Source organism: Palaemon carinicauda, chromosome 3 (genome assembly GCF_036898095.1).
Source record: "Palaemon carinicauda isolate YSFRI2023 chromosome 3, ASM3689809v2, whole genome shotgun sequence".
NCBI lineage: Eukaryota > Metazoa > Arthropoda > Malacostraca > Decapoda > Palaemonidae > Palaemon > Palaemon carinicauda.
Window position 1 is genome coordinate 135,668,735 of NC_090727.1, and position 15,000 is coordinate 135,683,734.

The following is a 15,000-nucleotide window of genomic DNA, read 5'->3' on the forward strand; positions in this document are numbered from 1 at the left end:
AACTTAAACAGATGATAAGGAGTTGGAGAAAGAAGCCAAGCTGGTGATCTGGGGAGATTTGGCATATGTGGCGGAATCCGTTTAAAACTAGGTGCCCTTCCCTACTGGTCCTTTCTCGCTACATTGGGTATAGTATTATGCCATTTTTATTCATAATGATACTTCAAAGAATATGGGTTTATAATTATTATTATAATTGCTATTATTATCATTATTTTATCTCATCATTACCTCTTCTAGGGCTAGCAAGCGTGCTTCTCCAAAGCACCTTCTGCAAAGGGACGGAGGACAATGATTCTCTCACTTTAGATGCTTGGGTAGCAGCCATTGGCGCACCTGCCCCAACGCCCCAAAAACCCAGTTCATCCTTGTTATCTCACAGAATATCTCACCTTGACGGGGAAGTTGATGCATCAAAGACCAAAGAAGTAGCTAAAGATAAAACTGAGGAACATAATGAAAAAGAAACTTCTGATAGCTCAAAAGCAACTGTAAGAAATAGTACTCGCTTAGGCCTGTCTCCTGAGGGCAACAAAGAAGAGCCTAGTAGCTTAGCTATCAACAAGGAAAATACAAAGGCGAATGAAAATGAAAAATTAGAGAGTACAAAGGACGATGTCAGGGGAGAAACAGATGATGGGGTCAGTTCAGTTAGTGATAAACCCTCTACTTCAACAACAAAGGTGACTGAGAGAGCGAAATTACTACTCCCAGAGAGAAAAAACACAAGCAATGCAAAGGAAACTTCAACTGCCATTTCACTGATACCAGACAAGGCTTCTGGTGTGCGTCGGCAGCCAGCTAGGGAGGTATCTAATAACCAAAAGAAAGAAGTAACTTCCAGTGCCACGACATCCGTAGCAACTTCAAGAATGCTCCTGGTTACAGATGGGTCTACATCTCCCGCTAACCTGCCCTCGAATGTCGATATGCTCAAATGGCGTCTCACTGATTCCAACCTCCTAGATGACATAGCGAACCTCGTGGGGAATTCAAAGGATGAAACAAAGGCCAACCCGAACAGAAGTGGGGAAACGAGTGAAGATTCAAAACCGAAATTCAGCAAAGCAGCTTCGGAGGTTAGTCTTGTAAATTGTTGCTTTCTTGATTTTCATGTTAATATTGGCAATCTTGCAGTGCAATGATATTAATAGCTTCACTTACATTACTTTTCAGAAATTCTTTCAAGTCCATAAATAAGTAAATGTTCTTACATATATCGAATGATTATTAGTAGGATATCAACTGTATATATATATATATATATATATATATATATATATATATATATATATATATATATATATATATATATATATATATATATATATATACAAACAAACGTCTAAGACTGCACCGCCAGACTTCCAAAAGATGCTAAATACATTCCCGTTCTATTGTTTCACTTAGGAAATTTTTCTTTTGGGGGACTTGCGCATCTCCATAAGAGAATCCGAAACTTTAACTGTCTCGGACTATGAACTTCTTATCGTTCTAGATTTTCATGAGTTCATACAAGTGACTATTTTGGACAAAATGACAGCCTAAGCTACAGTACTTTGACTTTGACACAGGAGCTTTTGCTGATATCAGCCATCAACTTGCCCTTGTTGTTAAACTTGACATCCAATAGCCATTATCTGTGGAAAATTTAAGTCCCTCTTGCTGTTACTCATGTTACTTCACTATAATATACAGGCTTGACTTCAGTTATATAGTAATATAGCAAGAATATTGGCTAATCGGTGCAAAGTTTAATGGCAAGGTTGCAAACTTTCCACAACAGTTAGGTCAAGTTTAGTTAGGGTAAATAAGATAGACCCAACGGTTCTGCCACTGGGGAATTCTGCCCTTCACACACGCTTGCATAATAGCATGCATTTCCTTTTCCTGCAGTTTTCTTAATCTATTCTATCAATACTCTTTCACTGTATCTTCAGTATAGATATCTTGAATCTAGAGGTCCTATTGAGCCATAGTTTAGCAGTATTTATCCTTCTAATAACTTTTCCATACACATGCTAGAACTGACTTGCTTAAAAGTGCACCCACGATGACTTACAGTATTTAAAGACAAAAATTAGTTCCAGAGGCCCTTTTCTGTCTGGAGGTGCTTCCTTTTCCAGCGTAGAACTACTGCTGATACTAACCTTTCTCACCTCTGTCCTGTAGGTGGTCGAAACTAGAGTGCTACCCCCTGGTGATTTTGAAAATGGTATCAAGAAGCCGTCTAGACTGGAACAGGTTAGTGTTAATGATCTTGAAGAGATTCTTTATAGCAGTTTCTTACTTTTTTTTGTAGCTGCATGGCTTAAATTGCTGTAAAGAAAGATATCCGCGCTGTATGTTCACAAACACATTATATTGTCTATGATATACACACAATGATTGCAGACAAACTGTGAAACATTCTTACATACAGTATGCCATAAGTTCATCTATGATAACATCTGTCATAAGGATATTCATAGTTATACATACTAACAGCCTCTTCTTTTCCTTATCGCCTTAAGTTTAACATTAACTAATTGTGGAGCCTTTCCTTCCGTCTGGCTTTTGGGGGAAAATGAAATCCAGTTCCTTTTAGTGTTATAAGTAGTGCCTGGCTTATTTCGGTATAGCAATACAGAATTATATCTTGAAAATATCCTTCATGTTGGGAACTTGCTTCATTTTCTGCAGGTATTATTAATAAAATTGCTGCTGGAGCCTACTAGAAAGCATGTCCTTGCCTCTACTACTATTATTATTATTATTATTATTATTATTATTATTATTATTATTATTATGAACATACTTTTATAACTGTAATGTGTGTGTGTGTGTGTGTGTAGATTGCCTTACCTTGTGTAAGACACGGGCTCTTGCGTTTGTAAGAGGATGTTATTTGAATTTGCTAAATTTAATTTGTAAGGAGAAGTATGACTGTAAATTATCATCATCATCATTAATACCATTGCTGCACACCTTCAGGGTTCCTGGGGTGCGCTGTCGCCAAAAGAAAGGATCCTTCTCCGTCAGAAGTTGATGAAGGACCTTGAGACATCCTACAACGTCCCACTTCCTTCCAGGATTCGATACCGCCTGAAGAAGAAGCCCTCGGTGTACACGTCGAAGTTAGTCTGAGATGTCCCTGTGCTCTATATGCTTCTATGGCAGAACAGATGATTTATCAGAGATTCCATATTTTATGTGAAATTTGATAATCAAATAGTTAATCTCGTTGGTTCATCGATCATTCCTCTTTATAAATTTATAAAATATGCTAATTTGTTAGTTTAATTAATTATCTATTTGTACTTATCTAAGATATTACTATGGTTAATTTCGTTGGTTCATCGGTAATTTCTCTTTACAACTTCATAAAATATACTTTTTTATTTTCTCTAGTTATCTATATTTGGGGGGTGGATCTAAAATATTATCCGGTGGAGGTTTGTTAAAGATAATGTATTTTTAAACGTTTGCACCATTGATGATTGACATTGCTTTGATTACGTTTGATTCATTAGTTTATGTGCCTGGAAGTTTATCAAAAGTCATCCTCATCTGTTTATTATGAATTCCAGTATTAGTTCAACAAAAACTCCTGCAAGATTATCAAGAGTTCAATTATAAAAGTTTAGCAGAACTACACTGATAGTGCATGAAAAAAAAAATCACTCTTGCTCTATAACAACATTCTTATTGCAAGTTTTCCTTTTTTACCACATAGAATATTTTACCTTTATGGGTTCATGGAAAAATTTGACTGTACTAATTTACCGAAAATCTCAGTTTATATATGTTTCTAAAATCTTGGTACTCTATATACTCAATATTAAGACGGATCATCTCAGATGGTTTAAATTGATTGATTAATTAGGAATTATCTGCCATCTTGACATCTAAGGTCATTGATGCCGTCAGATGATTTAGAAAACAATATACAGTACATATCTAAGAAAATTTATTTCTGACTTTAGATGTTTCATGTTTTTCTGATACAGCAGACATTACCTAGGAACGCTTGACAACTTTGTTTTTTCATTTGCTAGAGATTAAACTTTAATTTTGAGACCCAGAGTTTCATAACTATTATTACAACATGAATTTTGACCAGAAATTGTATACATATCTTTTGACAAGATTAATGATGTTGTTCAATCCAAGCAGTTTAAAGCAAAGACGACAGGTGACAGTAAGTAGAAAGAATACTGGTAAGTGACCTGAAGTAAACGTTTCCTTTAGATAAGACCTGATGACCTTTTGATTAGATTTATTGTAAAGTAGTCTATGTTTTCTGACTGTGTATGGGACGATTATTAAATTAGTAAAGTCATTATAATTACTTATTCTGTCTCGTAATGAATGAAAATTAAAAAAACAAGAATATTCTAGATTACTTGTTTCATACGATTACAGTTGCTGATAGATTTGGAATGTTAAACTTTGTAATGTTTAAAAAAAATCTATCATTATTAAAGCTAACCATATCTATGTACTTTCTACAGGAAACCGAATACAAATAATCGCTTTGACATTGGAATACCTGACATTTACGAAACTGAAGTTCAAGTAACTCCTAAATACCGCAAGAAGCCTCCGGAAGGCCGAGGTACGGTTGGAAATCCAGAGAACGGTTACCGAGGTGCAGCAGATCGCAGTAACCAACAGTATCTTCCTACACCTTCAGGTCCTTCTTATGTACCCTTAGGGGCTCTTGTCACTCCAGCTTATGACGAGGAGGAAGAGGCACCAGTAACCAAGCCTTACATTCCATTAAATGGGAGCCCTCACGATGAAAATTCACCAGGGCTAGTGTTTCGTCCTCCTCGGAGACCACCGGGCATTAACCGTCGACGCACTAATGGCATCTTACATCGGCCTACTCCTGGAAGGCCATACTATTTCACAACTACGTCAGACAGAGTCAGCTTGCAAGCTCATCTCCAGTATCGACGACCAGTCGCTTTCAAATTCAAAAGGACAAGTAATAATCAGGATTACCATGGTGATTCTCATACAGATCCTACTACACATGTGTATACAACAGAGCCTTATGCAACACCTAAAATTACACATCATGATACAGGAAGCAGCCCTTATCATGAGAGTACTACGGCCGGATATGCAAAACCGCCTGAAAAATATATTCCGCCAAATAATGAATATGTTCCCCCTAAACTTCCTCATCAGTCACATGTTCACACTGCTTCAACAGGACCTCACACAGGAGTATCTGAGAAATACCATCCACCAAGTAAAGAATATGAAGCACCTAAAAGTACACATCCAGCCCCTGTAACTTATTCAGAACCCCCACAGGAGTATATTCCCCCGAGTAAGGAATATATACCTCCTCATGCCTCACCAGAACCACATGGAAAAATCAGTAGTGTAACAGCTGATAAATACCATACACCAAGTACAGAATATGTAACACCAAGTATTACCCATCATAGTAAAGAGCCACTTCAGGAATACATTCCACCAAATAAAGAATATTCACTACCACATCAAGAACATAAGCCCCATACTCAGCCACTCTCAACGAATTATGAGCTTCCTAGTAAAGAATATATTCCACCAAAGTCCTCCTTAAGGATTCCTCTTTTCAATCCTAAATCGCCACAAAAAGACTATGTTGCACCACCCCAGAAGTATTTACCACCCAACAAGGAACATCCTGGGACGCCTAGTGGTGATAAGCATAGTGGAGGGGATTATACAACACCTCCAAGAAAGTACCTCCCACCTAATAGAACACCTGAAAATGGCCAACCGCACAAACGGCGACGTCCAGGAAAAAGAAGGCGGAAGCACAGGAAACGCCCAACACCCCCTAGTCAGAAATACCTTCCACCTAATGCAGATGAACAATATGATTCCGAGGAACATTCCGAAGGTAAAGAACCTGAAGGAAACTATGAGCCCCCAAATGAAGAATACATTCCTCCCAAGGCACCATCAGTAACTACTGACCTCCCTGCATCTCATTCTACTCCAGCAAGAACATACATACCTCCTGTAGAAAATTATAAGGCTCCTCATCAAGGCCATGTGACTCCAAATTCTAAGTATGAACTTCCATCTAATGAATACATTCCACCTGTGCAGCCAACAACTCCAGTGAGACATTATGAAACCCCTTTACCAACTTATGGGCCACCATTGCAAAATTATGAGCCTCCTAGCAGAGACTATATAATACCTGCTAGACCTGAATCTCATGACATATCACTTCCAAGTTGGCTCATGAGTTTACAAGGTAAGATACCATCTTCAGTAGAAGAAAGCCCAAGACCTTACACCATAAATCCAACCCCACCTCCGGGTTATCATCCAAAGCATTCAACAAGGGAGGAGTATTTTCCAAGTACTCATCCAGCTCTACACCATTCTTCCCCTGTTCATCATCATTCTTCTCCTAGACCAGGCTATCATGCTCCTGAACCTACTTATGCTCCTCCAGATAAAGAATATCATGTCCCTGAGGTCACTTACATTCCCCCTATCCATGAAGCACCAGGTTATGTCTACCCTTCACCAAAACCAGGATATCATGTAACAGAGGCATCATATTTACCATCCAAGCCAGGATATCATGTAACAGAGCCATCATATTTACCATCCAAGCCAGGATATCATGCTCCTGATCCTACGTATGCCCCTCCAAAAGCAGATCATCACACTGTTGAAGATGAATACATTCCCCCTAAAGCTCCTACCCCTACACATCACTCTTCTCCAAAACCTGGTTATCATGCTCCTGAGCCAACTTATGTCCCACCAAAGGTTGACTACCATACTCCTGAACCAGAGCATTCATCCCATGAGCATGGTTACCATTATTCCTCTCCGAAGCCAGGCTACCATGCTCCTGAACCAACTTATGTTCCTCCACATCCAGGTTACCATACTCCAGAACCATCCTACGCACCTCCTAAGCAAGATTATCATGTTCCAGAACAGTCGTACGTTCCACCAAGGCATGACTATCATGCTCCAGAAATTGAATATGTACCACCCAAGCAAGAGTATCATCCTCCTGAACATGTACATTCAACACCAAAGCCAGGCTATCCTGCACCAGGACTAACATACATCCCTCCAAAACATGAATTTCCTACTCCTGGGCCAGTCCATGAATTGCATAAACCAGGATACCATGCCCCTGACCCCACATATGCACCTCCTAAGGTTAGCTATACTTCCCCAGAAATTACATATAAAACCCCAAAGCCAGGGTATCATGAGCCAGAGCAGACTTATTTAGGTCCTAAAGGAGGTCATCCCATTTCATCACACCCTGACCATAAACCTGGATACCATGCTCCAGAACCTACATATAAGCCTCCAGTTCACGAGCACCACCATGAAGCAGGATACCACGCTCCTAAACCCACATACAAACCACCGGAGCATCCTTCTACCATATCAAGCCCCTATTCGCTACCACCAAGAACATACGTACCTCCAGTCAGTGAATACCTACTTCCAAAGAATAACCATCACACAACGCCATCATACGTTCCTCCAAAATCACCCGAGGATGCATACGTTCCTCCCAAATTACCTGAAGTTTTGATACCAAAGACCCCATATGCTCCCCCTCCTCCCCCACCTCTTCATATACCTATAGACCTGACATACTTGCCTCCAGAGAGAGAATACCATGCACCCGCACCCCATCACTTACCTACCACGCCTTCACCGGTGCATTCCACAACCCACGTGCTCGTCCCACAGGACGAATACATCCCTCCCAGAACAACTCCCACACCACATTATGTGGCCCCGGCACCTCCAAAGAACGAGTACATCCCACCTCCTGCCATCACTATCGAACACAGCCACGACCCTCCACTGAAAATTCCAGCCGCCGTGCCCCATGTCACAACTTATAAGCCAAACCTACACTCGAAAGTACAGATGTTGCAGGACTTTAGCTACCCGGGAGCGGGGAAAGTGTCGCCGCATACTGCGCATCCACACGTGCATGGAAACCAAGAGGTAACGACTTACTCCCCTCCTGTGTATACTCCAACCACATACGGTCCAGGATATAACGACATTCTTCCGAGTATAAAACCTGTTGTGCGTCATCCTGGTCACGACCTCGATATTTACGACGATTACGATGATGATTATTATTACTATTACGATGACGATGATGATTACTATTATTACTATGACGACGACGACGATGATTACTATTACTACTATTACGACGACGATTACGACTACGGGGTAACGCCTCATAGGCAACCTGTGCCTCACCATCTCGCCCCTCAGTTGGATTACGACATTCTCGACAACGAAATCTACGACTTCGGTTACATCGCCGGGATACCAGGCAAGTGATGAGAAGAATTAATTGTTTCCAAAACATTTTCATTTAGTTTTATTTTTTTTTCTGACTCGCTTAGAAAATGATGGACATTTACATAGATTAAATGATTTTATCTATATTTATTAGTATTTATTCATGGGAATTCATCGATGATTGAATTAATAGTTTCTCAACTGATATTTGTTTATGCAAATAATATATAATTTTTTCATAACCGAAATTATTTTGACTATACTTGCAATCCATCTACAGTACATACATTTGTTTATTAGTTGTTGAGGTGAACTTTGCTGCCTGATTGAAAAGAAGGACATTGTATTTGAAACTAAATAGAAGAATAGAATATTTAAAAAAAGCATAATAATGAAAAGGGGAGAGTAGGCCTACTTGCAAGTTTTAGTATATATTTTTTACTTTTTTTCCTGAATGTATACTTTCTTTTCTCAAATGTTAATCTAATGATATTTTAGGAGTGAGTCATATTTTTTATAAAAAGGCTAATTTTTATTCAGTCTAAGTAATTTACAATATATTTTCTATGTCTTTTAATCACTGTCTACATAAATTCCTGGTAATGATAACTTTACTTTTTACTTCGAACATTCCATAAAAAATACCAACCATAACTCAAAATTGGTAACATACATTTCTATTCAAATAAAATTACTCTTATATACTCAACAATTTCTATTAATCATTAATTTCAAATCATAGGGAAATCGAAATATTTTATTTTCTTTCTCTTTCACAAAAAAAAAAAAAAAAAAAAACATCTCGTGTTAAACCAACTGAACAAATTATCATTATAATCTTCGGCAACATCTTTCCCTTTCTATTCTTATTTATAAATAAATTAAGACGCCCTTCAAGAAAATAATAATAACCCCAATTCGACCTCAGGTCGCGCTGGTCGTGACTACCCCATTCTCAGCTACATCCCGCTGACCTCTTTCGGATGTGACCTGGTGGCAGATTACCCCGGCTATTACGCTGACATGGAAGCAGGGTGTCAGGTGAGACGTTTTTTTTTTTTTTTTTTTTTTTTTTTTTTTTTTTTTTTTTTTTTTTTTATCAAAAGTACATCTTTTAGGTTGCGGCGGCCGATGTGGTAACGTTCCTGACTGGTGAACACCAGACTGGGGTTAGAGTCCCGCTCAAACTCGTTAGTTGCTTTTGGTCGCTGCAACCTCACCATTCTTGTGAGCTAAGGATGGGGCGTTTGGGGAAGCCTATAGGTCTATCTGCTGAGTCATCAGCAGCCATTGTCTGGCCCTCATTGGTCTTAGCTTGGGTGGAGAGGGGGCTTTGGCGCTGATCATATGTATATATGGTCAGTCTCTAGTTGTCCTGCTTGATAGGGCAATGTCATTGTCCCTTGCCCCCTGCCATTCATGAGCGGCCTTTAAACCTTTAAAGAAAATCAGGGTGGATGATTCAGGGAACAAAGAGGAAGGCAGAGAATTCTTTACATGAAATTGATAGAATATTTAGCCTTTTAAAATAAATAGGTTGAGTGATTCAAGGAATACAGAGAAAGGTAGAAAATTCATTACATGAAATTGATGGCCATTTCAGCTTATTCTAAATAAATAGATTAAGTAATTCATAGAACAGAGGAAGGTAGAGAATTCTTTACATGGAATTGATAGCAAATTTAGCCGTTTAAAAATAAATAGGTTAAGTATTTCAAGGAATACAGAGGAAAATAGAGAATTCATTACTTAGAATGGATGGCAACATCACTTATCATGAATAGGCAGTTTAAATGAATCATGGAATAATGAAGATAGGGAATTCAATATTCTAGAGTTTATGAAATCTTACGAGGGAAAAAGGTTGAAATATTCAAAGAAACACGAAAGACAAAATATAATATTTTTGAAATGATGGTCAATACACCATTCAAAAAGAGGTAATTTTAAATGATACGCATAATATAAAGGTTGTAAAGTTCAAGAAACAAAATCTAATATTTTGGAACCGGGGGCCAATACACTTTTATTAAAGCAAGACTGTTAAATGATACACATAATATAAAGGTTGTAAAGTTATTCATAAATTAAAAGGGAGGGATTTAAAGGCCTGATCAAATTGGCTGACTATCGAGTTTCAATTAACCAAAAAGTTTAGTCACTACACAATATTGATGTGGATTCCTTAATTTACTCTTGGTGGGTGTGCTTCAGTTTCCACGTCACTCACTAAGATACAAAGACAAGGAGGTTCGCTGACCAAACTCCAATGTTCGATTCTGCAAAATTCACTCGCTTCATTTGATGTTAAGCAGATTATATTATTGAACATTCAACTTCCAACCTCAATATTGTTGAATATTTTATTTCCAACCTTATTTCTGCTGTTGAACTTTTATTTCTAACCATATTATTGTTGTTGAAGCTTTTATTTGCAACCTTAGTATTGTTGTCGAATCTTGCTTTTTCAACCTTCTTGGTGCAAAAACTTTTATTTCCAGCCCAATTATTGTGGGTTAAACTTCCATAATTGATGAATCCTACGCTCCCAGACTTATTATTGCTATTCAACCTTTTATTTCCAACCCTATTATTGTTGTTGAAGCTTTAATTTCCAACCTAATTGTAGTTGAATCTTTTATTTTCAACCCTATAATTATCGTCGAACCTTCCATTTCCAACCGTCCTGTTCTTGTTGAACCTTTTATTTCCAACCCTATTATTGTTTATCAAAGCTCCATTTCCAACCCTCTTGTTGAACCTTTTATCTCCAACCCTATAATTATCATGAAACCTTTCATGTCCAACCTTCTTGTTGTTTAACCTTTATTTCAACCCATATTGTTGTTGTAGCTTTAATTTCTAATCTAGTTGTTGTTGAACCTTTTATTTCCAACCTTATAAGTATCGTCGAACCTTCCATTTCCAACGTTGTTGTTGTTGAACCTTTTATTTCCAACCCTATTATTGTTTTTCAAAGCTCCATTTCCAACCCTCTTGTCGAAGCTTTCATTTCCAACCCTCTTGTTGAAGCTTTCATTTCCAACCCTATAATTATCATGAAACCTTTCATGTCCAACCTTCTTGTTGTTGTTTAACCTTTTATTTCCACCCATATTGTTGTTGTAGCTTTAATTTCCAACACAGTTGTAGTTGAACTTTTTATTTCCAACGCTATAAGTATTGTCGAACCTTCCATTTCCAACCTTGTTGTTGAACCTTTTATTTCCAACCCTATTATTGTTTATCAAAGCTCCATTTCCAGCCCTCTCATTTTCTAACACTAACATTTCCCTCACAGGTTTTCCACATCTGCCACAGAAGTGGCCGACAAGACTCGTTCCTGTGTCCGAACGGGACGATTTTCAACCAGAAATACTTCGTGTGCGACTGGTGGTACAACTTCGCCTGCGAGGACGCCCCGTTCTTCTACCCAGTGAACGCGGCCCTGGGCCACCCGGGCGTTCCACTGCACCGCAACGCTTTCGAGCCGGACCTGGAAACCGCGCGGAACTTGCCGCCCCAACAGCCCAACCAGGCTCTCCGCCGAGATCATCTCCACCTTCTCAATCACGTCACCACAGCCGTACCTCATCTCCTCACTGTTGCTCCTCATCATATATGATAAATTTATATCAATTAGGGAAAGAAATTTTAAAAAAAATATTCCATTAACTCACTAATCATATCATCATCTTGCATATTGATAGCTGTGTTAGTATGAAAATTACAAGGGTGGCAGGTAGCAAATTTCAGGAGAAAGGAGTTTTTACTGGTGTATTGTTATTAAACAGAATAATTCCACTTTATCAAAAGGTTGAATCAAATGGTTACCACTGAAAACAACATTGCTTAACCCAATTTGTGCCATTTTCATCAGAATAAATCTCTGTCATTTTCCTCTCAATGGGTCTATCATATCTAACATAGAATCTTTTATGTAGTCATCTTATCTTACAAGAATAATCATTAAAACAATAGCCACTGTTATCTCTTTTGTAAGTGTTAGCTAATAAGGTTTAGTTGCTGTGAAATAGGTGCCACATGGCGTCACAAAATGTCTAAAAAAATATCTTAATTTTGTTAAAAAATTCGTTTACACTTATCACAGCTATTTCATTTGTTTATTGCCCTAAGAGGCAGTTTATAGCTTAGCTATCATTAATTTTGTTTTGCTTGTTTTCTCTTGATCAAAACTTCAACATTCTCTCTGTTGACCTCTGCTATTTGATCGACTTAGTAAATTTTATCTTCGTACCTTAAGAAAATCTGCTTAATGTCAAAATCTAGTCCGCATATTGTTTTATGTATATAATGTTATTTCTCAATGTAGTATAAATAAGCTTATTTTTATGTAGCATCGTTCTTCAGAATTCAGGGCTGCCGTTTCGTGGAATTTCGTCTGCTAGTGTAGAAATATTGTGACATCTGGCAACTGACTGTAGAATATTTTTTTCTACATCCACAGTCCTTCATTTGAAGCATGAATCAGTGCATGATGGGATAGAAAACGGAGGGAAATTTGACGTCACCAGCAGCTACGAATTTATGGCAGCTCTGTGTGATGGCAACACTCAGTATTCCACAGTGTTGTGTAGAAAAACGGCAGCCCTGCTTCAGATATGATTTAAGTGCTTAATCTGCTTGTAACTGCGCTTCTGTGGGTGTACAGTTTGTCCGTAGTCGTCTGCAAACATAGATTATATCGTATTGTTAAAACTCATTGGAACACCGGTTGTTGAAATGCAAAATACCAATAGTATTTTTGCATTATGTTAAATGAATATTCAAAGGCCAGAATACAGAAGATCCATAACTCACAGACTTGATAGGTTTCAGAAAGCTGTTTGTAAGTCAAATTTTGTTAGTGTTAGGCCTAGGGTAGAACTAACCTTAATCCCATGCTTATGATTTCCAGCTACAAAATTCAACAACTAGCCCCGTTTCATATGAAATAAATATCAAGTTATAGCAAATATCGTTTTGCTTACTCTATTAGATTATATAATACTGTCATATTAAAGAATTTCTTTATGTTCTTACAATCTTTGTCTGCATCTTTTCCCACTTTATGTGGGGTCGATGTTTCTGGCCATCGTTCTCCATCTACCTCTGTCTTACGCTTCATCTACCTCTGTCCTACACTTCATCATATATATGCCCTAGCATTAATTCTAATCTCAATTTCCACTGGCCATATTGGTTTTGGCTAATTTTTCATGGCCGGATGCCTTTCCTGCCGCCAACCCTCCCCATTTACCCGGGCTTGGGATCGGCACCAAGTTGAGGCTGGCTTGCCCCCCTCAGTGGCTGGGTTCTTTATCTTCTTATAGTATACGAACTTTTGATACAATAACAGATCTATGATTTCAGTTGGATTTGTGTTTGTATCTCGGATAGTTTGTAAGTTGTGGACCTTCTGTATAATGAATTAAATCTAATTAGCATAGACAGTTTATTTCTAGATCGCTATTTCTCTTAACAAATACTCGAATCCGACCGTGAACGAAGAAACGAAAAGTCTTTTGAGTTCATTTCCCAAACCAGGATTCAGCTATCCATATAAACCTTTTCAATTTCGTTCTAAAATTTTTGATTCGGTGGAAAAATGTATCAAAAATTAATAGATAAGGGAATTGATTTGTTAATAGGTAGTTACGCTTTGGCCAATGTATATTTACAGTATACAGAGATGTGGCAAATGTGATATGAAGAATCTGTAATGTTGGTGTACTCTCACAGATGCATAGTTTTTATCCTAATATTTTCCGGTGAGTTTGTTAGGCATTTTTCAAATATGGCGTTGTAATGGTATGAATATCTTGTAAATCTGCTAAAGTCCATATACATATGTGTACATGCTGGTTATATACATGTTAATATGTTCATAAACATTTATATACAAAGAAACTAGTTTCTAATAAAACAGTTTTTAAAATCTGAAATTTTATAAACCTTTGATCATTCTAGTCCCCATGCAAAACGCATTTCCACCTGGGTGCTGAGTCCAGAGTTCCACATCAGACCACTCGTGTCATTTTTCACACCGTACCACACCCGAGACAACAGCTTGTGCTGGCATATGGCCAGCTGTATTTAAACTAACTAAGAATTTGATTGTGAGGACTTGTGTCAAAAGACTTAAATGGTAACTTTAAGACGTATAAAGAAATTATGTATACAGGAACTTCCTCATGCTGCACATCTAGATAGATAAATATGTACTATAGATATGTACAAAAGCCAACCAATGGAAAACAAGGCTGTTGAGAGAGTAAATATTTCAGTGGTGTACCATGTACCTCTTATCATCATCATCATCATCATCTCCAACGCCTATTGACGCAAAGGGCCTCCGTTAGATTTCGCCAGTGGTCTCTATCTTGAGCTATTAATTCAATACATCTCCATTCATCATTTACTTCTCGCTTCATAGTCCTCTGTCATGTAGGCCACTTAATAAAGATCTAATACTTGCTCTGGAAAGTAAATATTTCGGTAGTGTACCACTTAATAGAGGTCCAATACTTAATTTAGAGAATGCCATACTCAGGCGCTTGATGCGCACCAAGCGCCAGTTACTATAACTTTAAGATCCTTGTCCGCCATGTTTGTTTACATTGCCATCTTAAGAACCATGGTCTTCAGCTGCTTGAGTTTGTGTTCAGCAGAAGCTATACGTATACACCTTGT

The 15,000-nt window shown here is 38.0% G+C and overlaps 1 protein-coding gene across 1 annotated transcript in view; it reads left to right on the forward strand.

The window, feature by feature from the left end:
• Positions 1-12,203, forward strand: part of LOC137638565 (titin-like) — a 34,992-nt gene extending 22,789 nt beyond the window's left edge. Inside the window, exons 3-8 of the mRNA XM_068370736.1 lie at positions 241-1,079; positions 2,173-2,244; positions 2,974-3,116; positions 4,494-8,338; positions 9,236-9,348; positions 11,609-12,203. Coding sequence (XP_068226837.1) covers positions 241-1,079; positions 2,173-2,244; positions 2,974-3,116; positions 4,494-8,338; positions 9,236-9,348; positions 11,609-11,932 — 5,336 coding nt within the window. The 3' untranslated portion in view covers positions 11,933-12,203. The remainder of the gene's footprint in view (positions 1-240; positions 1,080-2,172; positions 2,245-2,973; positions 3,117-4,493; positions 8,339-9,235; positions 9,349-11,608) is intronic.
• Positions 12,204-15,000: the final 2,797 nt, after the last annotated feature.